Here is a 17,306-nt window from a genome sequence, read left to right as displayed (position 1 = left end):
GGCCTGGCATGTGGTCCATGGGGTCCCGAAGAGTCACACACGACTGAGTTACTGAACTGAACTGATTAAAAGTTTATCTCAAAATTCAATTTAAAAATGGGCAAAGGAACTGAATAAATATTTCTCCAAAGAAGATATACAAATGGCCAATAAGCACATGAAAAGAGATTTAACATTATTAGTCATGATGGAAATGCAAGTCAAATCTATGGTTGTAATAAAAGGGCATATAATAACAGGTATTGCTGAGGATGCAGAGACACTAGAGGCCTCATACTTTGCTGGTGGTGATGTAAAATGGTACAGCCAAATAGTTTGGCAGTTCCTCAAAAGGTTAAACACAGAGCTACTATATGACCCAGAATTTCTACAACTCAGTAAATACCCAAGAGAAATGAAAATATATGTCTATACAAAAATACACACATGAATTGTTCATAGGAGCATTATTTAAATACCCAAAAAGTAGAACACAATCCAAACGTCCATCAACTCATAAATGAGTAAGCAAAAGGTAGAATGTCCATAAAAGAGAGTATTATTCAACCATCAAAAGGAATGAAGTACTGCTATATGGTACAACATAGACGAATCTTGACAACATTATGCTAAGTGAAAGAAGCCAGAAATAAAAGGCCACATAATGTACGATTCCATTTATATATATAAAATGTCTGGAATAGACAAATCTATAGAAATAGGAAGTATATTAGTAGTTTTGAGGAGCCAAAGGTGATGCAGTGACTGTTGATGGGTATACAGTTTCTTTCTGGGGTGATGAAAATGTCTTAATATTAGATGGCATGGGATGATCGCACAACTCTGAGAATAAACTAAAAATCACTGAATCACTTTAAAAGGTTCAATTTTCTGATATATGAATTATATTTCAATAAAGCTGTTTTTTCCTAAAAAAAAAAATAATTTGCGTAAACTCTTTGGAAACATGGGATCCATGGAGACAAAGAGAATTATTAAAGGAAGCATTTTTGATAGTGTTACCTATTGCATAAAAGTGAAATTTATAAGAAATTACTTCTTCTTCCATTCAAATTGCAAATTACACTTCTACTCTGGTATGTCAGTAATCGAAAGCAATTATATTATGATGTACCACCCACAAATATGCTATCAGTTGTCATGTTCCAATTATTCATTTCCATTAGGTATAAGGCAACCTAAACTATTTTTATCTACCATGATTCCACACTTCCATCACTTTAGTAAAGATCTATCAAAACAAAAACATTTAAAACAGATGTTAACAGAAGAAACCCATGAAGGAACACATTTTCAAAGGACAACAAAAGATATAGATGGTATTTGATGTAATGCTAGTTACTGAGAAAACTTGCTATATCTGGCATATTTATTTATTCATTAAAAATATTCATTTATATTTCCCAGTCAGCATGAGACCAAATTTTACTAATCTCTTTAAGTTGTCTGGAATTTTAATAACATGATGCTCAAGTAAATTTTATTTTAAAATCAAATTCTAATATAGTGCAAAATGTTAAATGAATTCACAACCATCACTGCAGTTCTAATTGCATGCTTTATCTAAAGACTGAAGAAGATTGTGCTAAATTATATGGAATGAACTAGTGTTCACTGTTTAGGCTATCCATTAACTGCCAGTCAAACTAATAACAGCAATCTCTTCCCTAATTTTCATGGTGCAGCTGTTTATAGAATATCTTGGGCGTATTCACTTCAACAGATACATAATACCGCAGACATTCACAATGAAAGCTGTATTTTCTTGTTTTCAAATTTTCCTATGGACTGCATATTTTTTCTACCTTGCACATTCAACCACTTTCTAAAAACTAACTGCTGTTAAACAATCAATACATAAACTTAATAGTTATATGGTGATTTTAAATTTAAAATCTATACCCCAAAGCCTAAATTCCAAGAAAACAAAACCCCCCAAAAAAAGGAAAAAAAGGAAAGAAAAAGCCTATAACACACAACTCCTTTGTTTTTTAAAGTGCAATATAAAAAAATCTCCAGCAGAGACTGGTTGTGTCTTTACAAGTTATTCACCAATGTGACATTTATACTGATTTTCCTGTAATGATTTTTGAAAGTTAAATAAATATTAATTTTATCAGCACTAACCAATCTGAATATTTACCATTTTTAAGTATGTGACTCAGGCATTTCAATTACTCCATGCAGAAGACACACAAAATTATTTTTCTGTAATACTGTACACCAAAAATTCATTTTACAACATTAATTTTAAAAAAGCTAAACTTAACAACAATATGTATCAGTGGTTGTCAGTGTTTTGGATTTCATGGAATGAAAAAATTAAAAAATTAAGCAGACCTCAATTTGCCAAGGAAAAACATTATTTTATAAAAGAAAGGACATCCTAACACTAGAAGAATAGGAAGTACATAGATACAGGATAAAGGCATCCTTTAAGTTGATAAGATTTAGCATTAAGAAAACTTTGATACTGTCTTCATTTTGACAAATACTACCAAAAACTGTGATACAGCCTAGCAACTGGGAACCACGCATCCATATTTCATAAGCCTAAAAACATCGCATTTAGGTCACCTCTGCAACCATATAAATTCAATGAGCCTTGAAAAGCAGCAACTTACAATTCCTGCCTAAGCCTTCTTATCTTGGCCTTAGCATCTGCCAGCTCCACTGACAGATGTTGTCGACTTTCTGTTCGCTTCATGCCTGGAGAACCACAAGGTGACTGTGCAGATGAAGAGGCATGGGGTAGAAAATGAAGACCATCCCGCTCTTCAGAGAGTTCTACGATAGTCTAAGGAAACAGAGAAATCACAGAAGCACTTTTAGTATTTTACATATCAGAGAACCAAATACACAACACTAGTCACTAAGTCTAAGTATTATACTACAATATCACAAAGAATCCATTGGTCAAAAATGTCTTATTTATTTAATATCTTTATCATCAATGGTGAATTTCTTGTGTTTTGACTAGGCCACACAGCATGTGGGATCTTAGATCCCCAAGCAGGGATCAAACCCACACCCCTTGCATGGTGACTTAAAGACAGCACCACCAGGTAAGTCCTTTAACTTTGACATATTTAGCTGTCATTTTTTAAAAAGTTTCATTCAACAGTACATGGTTGAGTTATTTAGTAGACAACACAAGAACAAGACAATACTTTTTTCCCTTCCCAGTGTTTTAACAAAAATTAATAAATTGTGGTAAAATATGTAGAACAAATACCAACTATTGGAAAGGCATAGAAGATTTGTTGACACAGTAAAGGAATTAACTCAAGATTAATATGTCTGTAACTGTTCTGTCCAACACAGTAACCAGTAGCACAAGAAGCTAATTTCAAGTTTAAAAAATGAAAAATACAGTTCCTTAGTCTCCTTTACTAGAACATTACTCCTATATCACCATTCCTATGCCTGAACCTACAATCACTCAAGTCTCCCCTTCTGCCCAGTCAAATAAATTATTCTTGGCTACTTCAGAGTTCCTACTTGGCCTGAAACTGCAATTAGGCTGTTAAATGTCACCCGTACTTTCTAATTTAACACCACTATGTCATCGGTTCGTTCACTCTTCGGGGAAAAAAACAAAAGGAAACAAATATTTATAGAACTCCTAGTTAAGAGAATTTTACAACAAGATCCCATCCAATACTATAATTGGCAATAGAGGCTTTACATCTATTTTAGACATAAGGAAACTGAGGCACATATAGATTAAATAACTTAAAGTCACACACGAATATAACACAAATTCAAATTCAAGTCTGACATAAAATGGTATGTCATTTTCCTTATCTACTGTCAATTTTTCTATTCCTGTTCCAAGGTGATAAAGAACTCTAAAAAAAAACAAAACAAAATACAGCCCTACTACATAAGTTGTCATCCACTTTCAATTAAGCTCTTTCCAATGTCCATCAATTCTTTCACTGAAAATCTTGATGGCTTCCTAGAAAAATTTCTCTATAAAGGCAGATGTAAATATATTCCCTTTTCTCTACATAAGCCCCCAACCAGAAACTGCTATCATGACTTCCAACAAATGAACTGTCCTTCAATTTGGCAAAGAAAAAGAACCACCTGCAATAAATTCCTCCATTTTTATGCATCTCTTATTCCCAACACATATTCTTTACTTCTGTAACATATTCAGTTTCTCTCCTTCTATTGATTTTTTCTCCTTGTTCTTCAAAGACACACACGTTTCTACTATCTGGGGGGAGGAAATCACATTTTCCCCTTTATTATCCTTCTATTTCTTTTTCAATGTTACATTTTGAAGGATGGTTTGCTCACTGACACTACTTCATCTTGTCTATCTACTTAGTATGTCCAGCCCAACTCCACTGTCTCTGTGAATAGTGTTACTAATTTCCACAGCAGCCCAAGCTCAAACTTCACGGAGTCAGCTTTTATTTGCCTATTTTCTTACTGTCTCAATTATCTTTAATATTGCCTTATATCATCTTTTGTCTTTAACAAAAGTACCTGCATACATGTGTGTGTGTGCCTGTGCTCAGTCATTTCTGATTCTTTGTGACTCTTTGGACCGTAGCTCACTAGGCTCCTCTGTTCATGGGATTTTTCAGGCAAGAATACTGGAGTGGGTTGCCATTTCCTCCTCCAGGGGATCTTTCTGACCCAGCGACTGAACTTGAGTCTCCTGTATCTCCGGCATTTGCAGGCAAATTCTTTATCTGTGAACCGTCAGTACCTGCATATAATAATTACTAAACATCTGTTTCATACACAATCTAGAACTCAATTACATGCCACCTTATTTTTCATTTACAATGTGCTTTTTAAAAATAAAACAGATACAACCTTCCTTATACTTCCTTTGTATCCCTGATATTATCCAGCATAGTAGTAAACACAAAAAGCTGCTCAGAAATATTTAACTGAATTATTCACAAAACAGAAAACTCAAGAAAAGTACTGAAGATACATATTACATTTGAAATTAGCAGGTGGTAAAATTAAAGTATATCAACAATTTCCAGTTGTAAACAAACAGAGCACAAAAGATCTATGGATGTAAAATATTTTTTAAAAAGAAAGAAACCATGGGGAGGGAGGTAAGAGGGGGGTTCAGGATGGGGAACACATGTAAACCCATGGCTGATTCATATCAATGTATGGCAAAAACCACACAATATTGTAAAGTAATTAGCTTCCAACTAAAATAAATAAAGTTAAAAAATAAAATAAAAAGAAAGAAACCTAGTATTAAGAATTAACAGAGTACCCAGAGGTACTTTCCATTTTGCCTTTTCTCTAATAGTGGTAGTTTCTTGAGATCAAGAACTCCAAACATTTTCAAAAAGTCTGATAGAAAATGTTATTAAGGCATACTTTTAATTTCTGAAAAGCTTTCTCTGATCCTTCCAATCTTAGGTATTCCACTATCAGTTGCAAGTAATATCTTTCTACTTTAAATTCCTATAGTACAACATTTCGGAGAAGGAAATGGCAACCCACTCCAGAATTCTTGCCTGGAGAATTCAATAGACAGAGAAGCCTGGCGGGATACAGTTCATGGGGTCGCAAAGAGTCGGACACGACTGAGTGACTAACTCACATACATAGTACAACATTTAGATATATGTCTCTTTTTTTGGTACTTGTCACTTACCAACTTTTATTACAGTTAACTCACTTATTAAAATAATTTCCCTATTAGATTGTAACCATCTTTGGTTCTTCTTTGTAAGTTTGTTGCTCTCACGTACTCTAGTAAAAGTTCTTACAAAAAGCAGGTATTTATCAATATACGTTGAAGAATGAACATATGATACAACAAGGCTAAAAGTTTCAGGTGACAATAATTACAGAATTCATCATTAAGGAAAAGTATCAGAGCAGAGATTTAGGCAAAGGTATCATAAAGGTTAGGATCACAAGTGCTGGAGTTCGAATGGACAAGTCCCTAACTTCTCTGAACTTTAGAAACTTCATCTATAAAATGAGATTATTGTGCAGCTGTACTAAGATTAAGTACACAATAAATTTACAATACAAAGCTTGGCCTAAACAGTAACAATAAATATTTAGTTTTTAGTAAAAGGAGAAGATCCTGTTGGAGTTTAGTAAAAGAAGATCCTGGCTTGGGAAGATCCTGCTGGAGAACATGCTACCCACTCCAGTATTCTTGGGCTTCCCTGGTGGCTCAGATGGTAAAGAATCCGCCTGCAATGCAGGAGACCCAGGTTCAAACCCTGGGTTGGGAAGATCCCTTGGAGAAGGGAACAGCTACCCACTCCAGTATTCTGGTCTGGAGAATTCCATGGACAGAGGAGCCTGGCAGGCTACAGTCCATAGGGTTACAAAGAGTCTGACACAACTGAGTCACTTTCACTTTCAAAAGGAGATGACTGAAGAGATTCTTGTTTCTTAGCATTAAGAAAAAAAAAAGATGTATAATTAAAAACAATGTGACCAAATTATACTTTCTAGATCAAAGTGAAACAATGATGACAAAAGATCAATAAAAACAGAGAAAAGGGCTCTCTGTTCTGACAAGGGAGAGCACCCCCTGTGGACAGCCTGTGGCTGTCCAATTCTGGCCATGCCAACAAATGGAGGATTTGAGTGCTAGGATACCCACTTGAACTCCCAGTGTGAGTACTACTGTCCACCAGGATACATACTGAAAGTGTTTTTACTAAAACAGTAAAAAGATTACGAATATAAAAAAAGAAGATACAGCATATGGTTCAAGACTGACTGAAAATAAAATGATCGTAGTATCTCAGGGTAGGTTTCATATATACTAGGGATGTTTTAAAACTCATTCTTTTCTTCCTTTGGTCTCACTGTCTTAAATTTTTTTTTAATTTAGCTGTTGCTTTAAAAAACATTTATTTCCTATATATTCTTCTCTTTTAAAGCCATAAGAAAAGCTAAAAATTCCCATCAGAAATGAATATATTTTATAGAACAATGAGAAAGCTAATCAAATTCTCCATAAATAAACTCAAATCTCTCTCTCTCACGTAAATTGAACGACTGATCAAAGTTTTACAATCTCCAGAATGACAGAGTATATTGGTCTGCTATTAAGAAAATATTACTCACCACCACATGCACTAACGTCTAGACTTCTCTAAAAATTATAAACTGCTCTGAAAGAATGCAACCAAAAAGTCTGGTGCAATTTTACTCCTATAAAAGCAAAGTGCTTTTTTAAAAGAGCTTATAATAATTCTTTTTTAAAAATCACACCTCATTAAACTGCTACAAAAATTTGAGACCTTTTGTAGGGCATTTTATTCAGAACACCTGTTATTCTCTTTTTATTAACACATTTTTTACAGTCTCAAAATGTGGCAATGAAACTACAAAATTTCAAATTCTTAAACCTTGAAAAAGCAATGGTTTTTCCACTTACATCAACGATATTTTTAGTTTTATATTTTTGCCAGAACTCTGGTTTCATACTCGTTGCCAGAACTATAGGGATGAGTTTTTTAAAAAACACAGAAGAACAAAATCAGAGTAATTTAAAAAGAAGGGGAAATGAAAATCCAATTGCAATATGTTTACTAGCACTCTGGGGCTCTTATGCATCCTTTCTGGTTTCTGTGTTACACAAAAGATATATAGTACCTTATTACCTGTCCCTAAGAAACAGACTATCAATTTTCAAAAATCTCTGAAGTTTTCTGGAAAGGAAACTTTCATAATATACTAAAAGAAATTTACAAACCTCTGAATGTTCATCTCTCTCATCTATAAGTCTTTTCAGATGCAATACCATATTTTTCAAGAGTGGTTCTATTTCCTCCTGAGACATATCAGTCACTTCCATCCATTGTAGATCAAACACATTTTCCTGATTATGGGTTACCTTTAGAAAGCAACCAAAATAAACAACTTTTAAATAGCTAATACTTAAAAATAAATTTTAGTATATTAAGTTAAATATTATATCCCATATAATAAAAATATGAAAAGTATGTCTAAAGAACATTTGAAATTAACAAATGCTGAAAAAGCTTCTACTAAAAATTATTTTCACTAAATATAATCTTTAAATGAATTTATTTTTATCTTCTAACTAAAAAATAATATTTAATTCAAGGCATTCCTAAGGAAAGGTAATACTATTATTTCTGACAACTGCTTTAATAGAATCAATTGATCATTTCCTTAGATAAGACTAAATTAATTGTAACTTAAATCAAAAGCAAAAGTTTTTTTCTAATCCTATACTATATATATTATTGCACTTTTATTCTTGAAAAGCAAATTTTTACAGATTCTGAGGTGACACTATCACAGCACCTTACAAGAAAAGGACTCCTAATAAAGATTTTTAAAAGAATGGAGAAGTTATGTAAGTGAAATACTTATTTCTTGTTTTCCATTTCTCACTGTGATTCTGATATTTTGCTTTAACTTTCACAATAAACAGAAAAATAACACTTTCAAGAATGGTGGCAAATTCAGTAACTTGTGGCACTCAACATTTATTCAAAATAAAATACAAATCACAAAGCTAATGGAAACATATATATAAAGGGAAACTACCAACAAAACTGTATCTTGTTGCATACTAATATGCTTACAATATTACTGACAAGAAAGCAGAGTTTTATGAACATTAACTAACAGAAAAGATGACATATGCATACTAATGACATATGCATACTAATATGCTTACAATATTATTGACAAGAAAGCAGAGTTTTATGAACATTAACTAACAGAAAAGATGACATATGGAACACAAAGTGATTTAAATAGAGAATATTTAAATACAACTCTTCCCCCTTCCGTTTCCTTAGTTCTCTCTAATCAACATGTAAAACTTAACACACTGTAGTTCTAAAAACTAATAAGTACACAAGATTAAAAGTCCAAGACTAGACAAATGCAGAAATAGCAGCTTTAAAAAAAAAATCTTAACAAATATTAACTTCAATTATTTGACATTGCACATTATGTCCTATATTTAGATTTCACATCGATGTTACAAATCACTAATGTATTTATAATTCAAGCAATATCTTCAATAGAAATTCTGCTGTGCCCATTCATTAAAACAAAATCACTGGAGTGACATAATGCATTACCTTAGCTCACTTTAATTTGAATTACAGGCAGTGATCCAATTTATGCTGTTTCCATTCACTATATCATGCATGCTATGCTGTCTAACAAAGAAATATACATTCCTCAGATAGCACTTTCTGCCTATATCCCCATGGATAAAGTCAACAGTACACCTGTAGTCAGCACTGTGCCATTATAGATAATTCACTTAAAAAGCTATGTCTAAAGAAAAGACGATTTGCCTAAAAGCAGAGTGCAACTATATTTGACTTTTATTTATTCTTGCTTCAGTTATGACTTTTATAAGTATTGGGGGAGATATACAAATGTATGATGAGCTTCATAAAAAACACACAAATATTTTATACAGATTATTACCTCTTGAATATGTGCGGCAACTGCTGCTTTCGTATCAAAATCTAAACCTTGAATTCTTTCAATAAATTTTTCTTTTTTCTGACACTAAGGGAAATGAATAGAACAATCACTCATACTTTATAGGGTATAGTTGTTAATATGTTGTAAATAAGTAAAAACTCATTAAGCTAAAAAGCTTGGCTACAATGAGGGTTTAAACAGCACAATGAGGGTTTTGTTTTGCATTTAAATGATCTCTCTAAATACTTACCTAATAAAAAGATTAAAATTTAGAAATATTTATTTAAAAAGTAAGGTACTGAAAATCCATATTACTTGTATGCTGAAAAGTTCCAAAGCAGGTAATCATTGCACAATTCATGTGAGGTCAGTACAATATTATTATGCTAACTTTACAAACAGAGAAGTAAAGAATCAAGAACTTGTTTCAGTGAGGATAAGTTACTTGCCAAAAAACACAGTGAGTCAGTGGCAGAATTCGGAATATAGCCAAAATGCTCAGTCAGTCTTTGGCTGTCATCAAACAACACAGCCTTTCTTCTTGGAAAAAAAAAATTCTAAGCAATTTTTACTTCAAGCTTACAATTCATTCTCACATCTTTATCCTATCAATCTCAATGAAAGAAATCTCTTTTTGTGGCCCAGTTCAACACATATAAGATAATACAATAAATATTTGATTTGTTTCTAACACAAAGTTACCAGGGGCAAAATTTAAGAATGTATATACAAGTACACATGTAGCAAGTGGAATAAAAGCAGCAATTCTTCATTGTGTACATTAAAAAAAACTTGATATAAACTAAAAATGTTACAATGCAAACTTTATCTTTTCCTTTCCAATCAGTACTGAATAAGAGATCAACATGCATCTTACTGTTTTACTCTGTCTTCCCCCTACATCTCTTATACTGCAATCCAACTGTTTGTATAACTGTATTTTTACAGCTACCAAATGAGAAGTGCATACAAAATAGACAGCACTGCCTTGTCTAGCTTAGTTGCATCTTTTGGGCCAATTACTGAACTCCTAGTGAAGGCACTAAACAAAAATTGGGTCTTCGGTCAATAAGAAACTTAGTAAGGTTCTGATTTATACTCTACATATTACATTATAATATTCTATTTCTCTTGCCACACAATTTAACTTAATTAAGCACATTTCTATCAGTACAGAAAGTTCCTCATCCTATAAAATCAAAATTATTAGGATAATACAAAAATATTTAAAATTAAATTACAAGAAATGTAGTTTTTAGTTGTAACGAGGAAGTCAGATTTTTGGGGAACATGTGATAAAAATTACCAGGTTTAAAAACAAGATTTTTGGTCTACTGACTAATATCTGACAGGCATAGTGAGAACAATTAAGAATGACTTTCAGATAGTACCTTTGTAGCATAGATAAAATAACTTTTTAGGTATGGTAACCCCAATTTTTAAATTTTATGCTTCCAAAAGTGTTGCCCAATAAATAGTTTGAGTCAATGAGCACACATTAAATGGCAGGGTTATAATAACTATGACTAAACAAAGAGTCATAATTCAACTGCCATACTTTTGGCTGATTTAGGTTTAAATTAAACATATACAACAGTTCCCTTTTCTAAGTCCTAGAGCCACTGTTTATATTTATACTATCTTTAAAAGCTCACCCTTTAACACAATCTCAACACAGATCAATGAGAATTCTTCCTTTACCCTTAAAATACCTACAATTTGTACTAAATCTCACCTCTATTCAAACTTTAGAAGTTTTAAGAAGGCTAGACTTTCTTAAAGAATAAACAGGCTAGGCTTTCTTAAAGTATATAGGATGAAGTTGATAGGTTCTTGAAGGCTAGAAAAGAGAGAGAGTACCAAGATAGAAAAGAGAATAAGACACAAATTTTGAAATTGAAAAATCAGAATATCAGGGTTTTCCTACGCAGTACTCAGGAATATCTATGGCTGAGTATTGAAATGTAACTAGTGCAAATGAGCCATTGAGACTGTAATTTTATTTAACTGTAATTAATTTAAGCTTAAAACAGCAACATGTGGCTAGTGGCTATCCTATTGGCAGTCCAGCTCTAGAGCATAAAGAGAGTCTGGTGTTAAAAACAGAACTACAAATAGTTTCACTTCCAATTATAGACTCCCATAAAAACTAAATAAGCATTAGCAAACTTTTTCCACTTAAAATTAAGCTCTTTTATCTTTATATACAGTGTTATGGGCACTGAAGAGATTTCTAATTCTATTACAGTAACTAACTTCTAAGCCAGCAGATGACTGAGATTTCATAATTTCTGCCTTTTTATCATCACTCCTCTTCCCTTCAATAACACATACACATACATGCATAAGTCATAAGGATGTTTTGGGAGAGGTTTTCAGGGTACCTCTAGGGAACTTGAAAAGCCTGGGGTCTTTAAAAGCCTCAGTATTTAAAAAAAAGAATTAATTTTAATTAAAAGAAATTAACATAAACATAATTTATGCTATCAGATATGACTATCTGATAACATAAATAAAATTTGAAATAAAATAACAAAAAGTGTTTTTCTTCAGAATCTCCTTAGGTTATACAGCTATGTTAAAATTTCTAACATGGACTCCGAACAGCAAAGGCCCATCCTTTAAGTCTTTCAGAAAACAGAGCCTCAAAACTTTACAAAAACTTATTAAAATAAAAATATGAAGTATTTTAACTTACCTGAACTGCACAACCCAGTAAAAGCAAAAGCAACTTTTTAACTTCTTCGGTGCCTTGTTCTGAAATAAAAATAATTACTAGGTACAACATGTTACTTTAGTTCAACTTTGTGACAGTGGCATCTAGAGATGGTATTCACAACTTGACCAAGGAATTAAGTTTCTAAGCACAATGAATTCAAAAGAGCAGCTCTTTATGTGCACAATGTGGTAATAGCAGAAGAAATGTGCAAGGATCTCAATTTTGAAAGGCTGTAGCACAGATAAAATAGCTTTCAAAGCTCTATGTGATAAAGGATGCTAACTATAAATCCATACTTCTCCAGGATACCAAATTAAGAACTGCTGCTATAGAGACATGCCAGAGTCAGTCAAAATGGTCCTGAATAAGTCTGGCTTCTTTTAGGCCTATTGGTGTTTTTTTCTAAAACACATATCTTATATGATTCACCTACCTATAAAATTTAAATGGCTTTCCACTATGTAGAGTCATAAGAATCAAAACCTTAAATGTCAGTTACAGTAAGGCTGGTAAAATAAAGGTATATAAAAAGCAGGATAAAATTAATGGTCTGTAACAGAGCTGGAAAGTATATTCACTGTCCAACAGTATTCAATCCAAATTTTCTTAAAACACTGAGTCACTCCAGAATTTCACCATCAAGCCAATTTGTTTACAAATAAGTCCAAACTTTCTTTTCAAATAATTCCTCCTACTCTCCATGAAACCTTCTTAGCTACAGTGATCACCCTTCCCCAAATATACACACATACACACACCACTGCCATAACTTCTGTTACTCCCTCTTTCCTCTAATGAACTACTTACTATATGCATAGCTCTTACATCTCTATGTAGTCTTCCTTGACCCAAATACCAGTGGTCTCCAACCCTCCCTAATTTGCCAACTTTAAGAATAATCAATAGCTCCATATTTTATAAGCCTTAACATTTTTACATCTATTTTGCATTAATTATGACATGACCCAGTAATCTGTTTGCTGTTGCTGCTGCTGCTGCTGCTAAGTCGCTTCAGTTGTGTCCAACTCTGTGCGACCCCATAGACGGCAGCCCACCAGGCTCCCCTGTCCCTGGGATTCTCCAGGCAAGAACACTGGAGTAGGTTGCCATCTCCTCCTTCAATGCAAGCAAGTGAAAAGTGAAAGTGAAGTTGCTCAGTCGTGTCCAACTCTTCGCAACCCCATGGACTGCAGCCTACCAGGCTCCTCCGCCCATGGGATTTTCCAGGCAAGAGTACTGGAGTGGGTTGCCATTGCCTTCTCTGAGTAATCTGTTTATCACCCACCAAAACACAAGATCCTCCAGAACATAAACCATTTTCTTTATATTCCTGGTCCCTCTAACTTGGTAAGTAATCCTAAATACATGAGGAACTGAAAACAATTCCATTCTACATACAACACTTTTTCATTTTTTATTTGTATACTTAAACATTCCAGAATGTCTCGAAAGAGCACCTAATCTAATTCACCCCCATGTAACTGGTAGTTTCCTCAACAAAACCAGCTGCTTGGATTTAGTTTTTATTTTGGTTTTATCTTTGTTTTGACTGAAGGTGGGAACTGGAGAAGATATACTTGATTTGGGATGTAGCCTGTAATAATTAAGTCCTTTGTTGAAACTGTAAGGTAGCTGTTAATTTTCCCAATTGTTCAAAAATTAAAACCCTGAACATGTCACAATTAAAATCTGGTAAAGGGCAGAAACTTTGAAGAAAATAATTTAAATGATCTAAGAAACTCTCTCTCATCTTTTTTCCACTCAAAAGTAGTTTAATATAAACTAGAAAATGTGTGTGCATGCTCAGTCATGTCCAACTCTTTGTGGCCCCATGGACTATAGCTTGCCAGGCTCCTCTGTCCATGGGATTTTCCAGACAAGAATACTAGAGTGGGTTACCATTTCCTCCACCAGGGGACCTTCCCAACCCAGGGAGAGAACTCTTCTCTTGCTTCGGCAGATGGATTCTTTACTACTAGCACCACTTGGGAATCAATCAGTAAAACCTTAGATTCAAACAACTCTGGCAATGGTGCGTGTGTGCTAATAAGTCGTGTCCGACTCTTTGCAATTCTACGGACTGTAGTCCACCAGGCTCCTCTGTCCATGGGATTCTCCAGGCAAGAATATTAGAGTGGACTACTTTTCCTTCTCCAGGGCATCTCTCCCACCCACTGATCAAACCCTCATCTCTTACATCACCAGCACTGACAGGCATGTTCTTTACCACCAGCACCACCTGGGAAGCCCAAAGCAAACACCTGAACAGAGTGAACAGAATCCTAGAAGTCACTTCAAATCACTTCTTTTCAAAGCTTATATTTTTCTAAGCTTTTAACTACTGTACTTATCTTCCATACTTATCTTTAAGGCACTAAAAATCATAACAGAAAAGTATCAATTTGGTAGGGTCAGAAAAACACTGGACTTAGTAATGCTTGTTTGATTCCGCTACAACCTACAAATATTCTGTTCATTTTCTCTATACAGAATGGATTATCACCTCCAACTTTCCCTACAGACTGACCAAAAACGTAGTGTGTTAATGGAAATAAGCAAGATCTTCGTAAACATAACATTACACAAAGATGATATTATCTTTATCATCAAATTATGCTAATTTTAATACTTACCAGAAAAGGGATTTTTGCCAATGATTAAGACATTTGGCAATGACATCATGATCAACTGCTGCAAAGTCTCCTATAAAAAGATACACAAAGGTTGCTGTATGGGTAAAGCTGACAGGGTCATTACTCAACAAGCTATAACTTATCATTTGCACATCTCTTAGGTATGCTATACCTACACTACTGCTGCTGCTGCTGCTGCTAATTCACTTCAGTTGTGTCCAACTCTGTGCGACCCCATAGATGGCAGCCCACCAGGCTCCCCCGTCCCTGGGATTCTCCAAGCAAGAACACTGGAGTGGGTTGCCATTTCCTTCTCCAGTGCATGAAAGTGAAAAGTGACAGTGAAGTTGCTCAGTCGTGTCCGACTCTTCACGACACCATGGACTGCAGCCTACCAGGCTCCTCCGTCCATGGGATTTTCCAGGCAAGAGTACTGGAGTGGGTCGCCGATGCCTTCTCCAATACCTACACTGGTATACTGCAATTAAAAAGCTTATGAAATGTGAAAAAAGGTAATTAAAGTCTTAAATCTTTTGTAACTATAAGTTAATGACTTAAATAACTAAAATTATAATATCAGATGTCCATAAAACAAAAATGTCCAAGTTGAACTGAATTTTAGGTATTAGATAATTAAACAAGCTTCTTCAATAAAAATTCAAGTATGTGTACTTTTTGCTGTTTTGTTTTTTACTACTTCTAAGAAAACTAAAAAATCAACCGACAGTAAAATTAAGAAAGCTAGTTAAATAAAAAGCCTATCTTACGATCATTTTCATAAAAGTGAATGATTCTTCCTCAGTGAATCATTATTTATCTCCTATCAAAAACATGTTTCACTCCCTTTGACTTCTGTCAAACTTTTTGTGACAAGAATATATACAAATTTTGATGGTAGAGAATGATTCAGAAAGAACTGGATGCTTCCGAATTACTCATTTTATTTATATACCCAGGATGCATCTTCTGTTTTTTGAGCAAATGAAAGAACACACAATGTCTATCATTACAACCACCAACAATGACACACTACAAAGGGTCTGGGAAGAAAAAGACTACAGACTGATCACTGTAATGCTGTAATACTGAATCTTTGCAATATTAAATATTAATAAGTGCTTAACTATTGGGCTTTCACTACACATTCAGACATACTAGCTGCTGAGGAATAATTTTTTGTTATTTCTTTCTGAATCGTTCTTCTCTTTAACACTTACTATGACAAAGAAGCAAATAGGTCTAACTTGTACTGCTTTTAAGAAACTGTGTGATTCTACACCTACAAGTGTTTTTTTACAGCCAGAGAACAGCATGATACTAGAAGCTAGTTAGAATTGATCTTTTATCTATAATTTGTTACAGATATGTATTAGACAGTTATAAAAAATTTTCTTCAGTATTATATTCACTAGTTCTTAAAAAAACACCAAAAATATGCATACATCTAAAGAAAAGTACATATTTAGCACATGTTGAATACAATAAAGAATACAGTTAAAAATATTATGTAAATATTGTTAAGAATATTAAAAATAAGTGTCAAAAACTGCTACAAGCACTTACTCTAACAGATGATACTTAGTTTGGGAGTATTTAATAAGTGAATTTTCAAGTTAAAAGCAAGTTATCTCAAGATAAAATATGCTATAGCCAAGTATGTAACAGCTAAATGGACTTAAATAAGTGTCAAATTAATTGCAATTTTTAGTTTCCTTGTTCTGATTTTTTTCTCGTTTTTTTATGATTTTGTTGAGTGTGTAGTTCCAGAATCCTTTTTCTTCTTTTAGAGAGAGAAGGTAAAAACACTGAGAGAAAAGTAATTATTAACCTATAACTACACACCCAACAAAACTATCCTTTAAGAACAAGGATGAAATAAAGGCATTTTCAGACAAACACTGATAAACGTTACTATAAACAAGCCTTTTCCACACAAACTAAAGGATGGACTTCAGTAAGAAAGTAGTATCAAAGGCAGGTCTGAGATACAGCAGAAAACCATGTAGAGGAAAAATAGGAAAATACGTGACTTGATCAAAAAGAACACTGATTTAACAGTATGTTCAATATTTAATTAATGGGGTTTAAAAAGAGAACTAAAATATAAGACAAGAACTTACAGTTAAAAACTGTAACGGAGAATGGCTGAAATAAGGCAAATTAGAAGTGGTCAAACAGGAGATGGCAAGAGTGAACATCACCACTCTAGGAATCAGCGAACTGAGATGGACTGGAATGGGTGAATTTAACTCAGATGACCATTATATCTACTACTGTGGGCAGGAATCCCTCAGAAGAAATGGAGTAACCATTATAGTCAACAAAAGAGCCCGAAAAGCAGTACTTGGATGGAATCTCAAAAAAGACAGAATGATCTCTGTTCGTTTCCAAGGCAAACCATTCAATATCACGGTAATCTAAGTCTATGCCCAGACCAGTAATGCTGAAGAAGCTGAAGTTGAACAGTTCTATGAAGACTGACAAGACCTTCTAGAACTAACACCCAA

The 17,306-nt window shown here is 33.7% G+C and overlaps 1 protein-coding gene across 8 annotated transcripts in view; it reads right to left on the bottom strand.

Moving 5' to 3' along the window:
- Window positions 1–17,306, bottom strand: part of CCDC88A (coiled-coil and HOOK domain protein 88A) — a 119,078-nt gene that overhangs the window by 67,368 nt on the left and 34,404 nt on the right. For all 8 annotated transcript variants that reach the window (XM_055401096.2, XM_055401098.2, XM_055401095.2 and 5 more), the window contains 5 exons: window positions 14,800–14,869; window positions 12,146–12,204; window positions 9,448–9,531; window positions 7,721–7,861; window positions 2,625–2,797 (listed from right to left, as the gene is read on the bottom strand). In XM_055401096.2, coding sequence (XP_055257071.2) covers window positions 2,625–2,797; window positions 7,721–7,861; window positions 9,448–9,531; window positions 12,146–12,204; window positions 14,800–14,869 — 527 coding nt within the window. The remainder of the gene's footprint in view (window positions 1–2,624; window positions 2,798–7,720; window positions 7,862–9,447; window positions 9,532–12,145; window positions 12,205–14,799; window positions 14,870–17,306) is intronic.

This window comes from Moschus berezovskii, chromosome 11 (genome assembly GCF_049115385.1).
Source record: "Moschus berezovskii isolate FMDL1 chromosome 11, NW_MosBer_1.0, whole genome shotgun sequence".
NCBI classification, from domain to species: domain Eukaryota; kingdom Metazoa; phylum Chordata; class Mammalia; order Artiodactyla; family Moschidae; genus Moschus; species Moschus berezovskii.
This window is presented reverse-complemented; position numbering and strand designations above follow the sequence as displayed.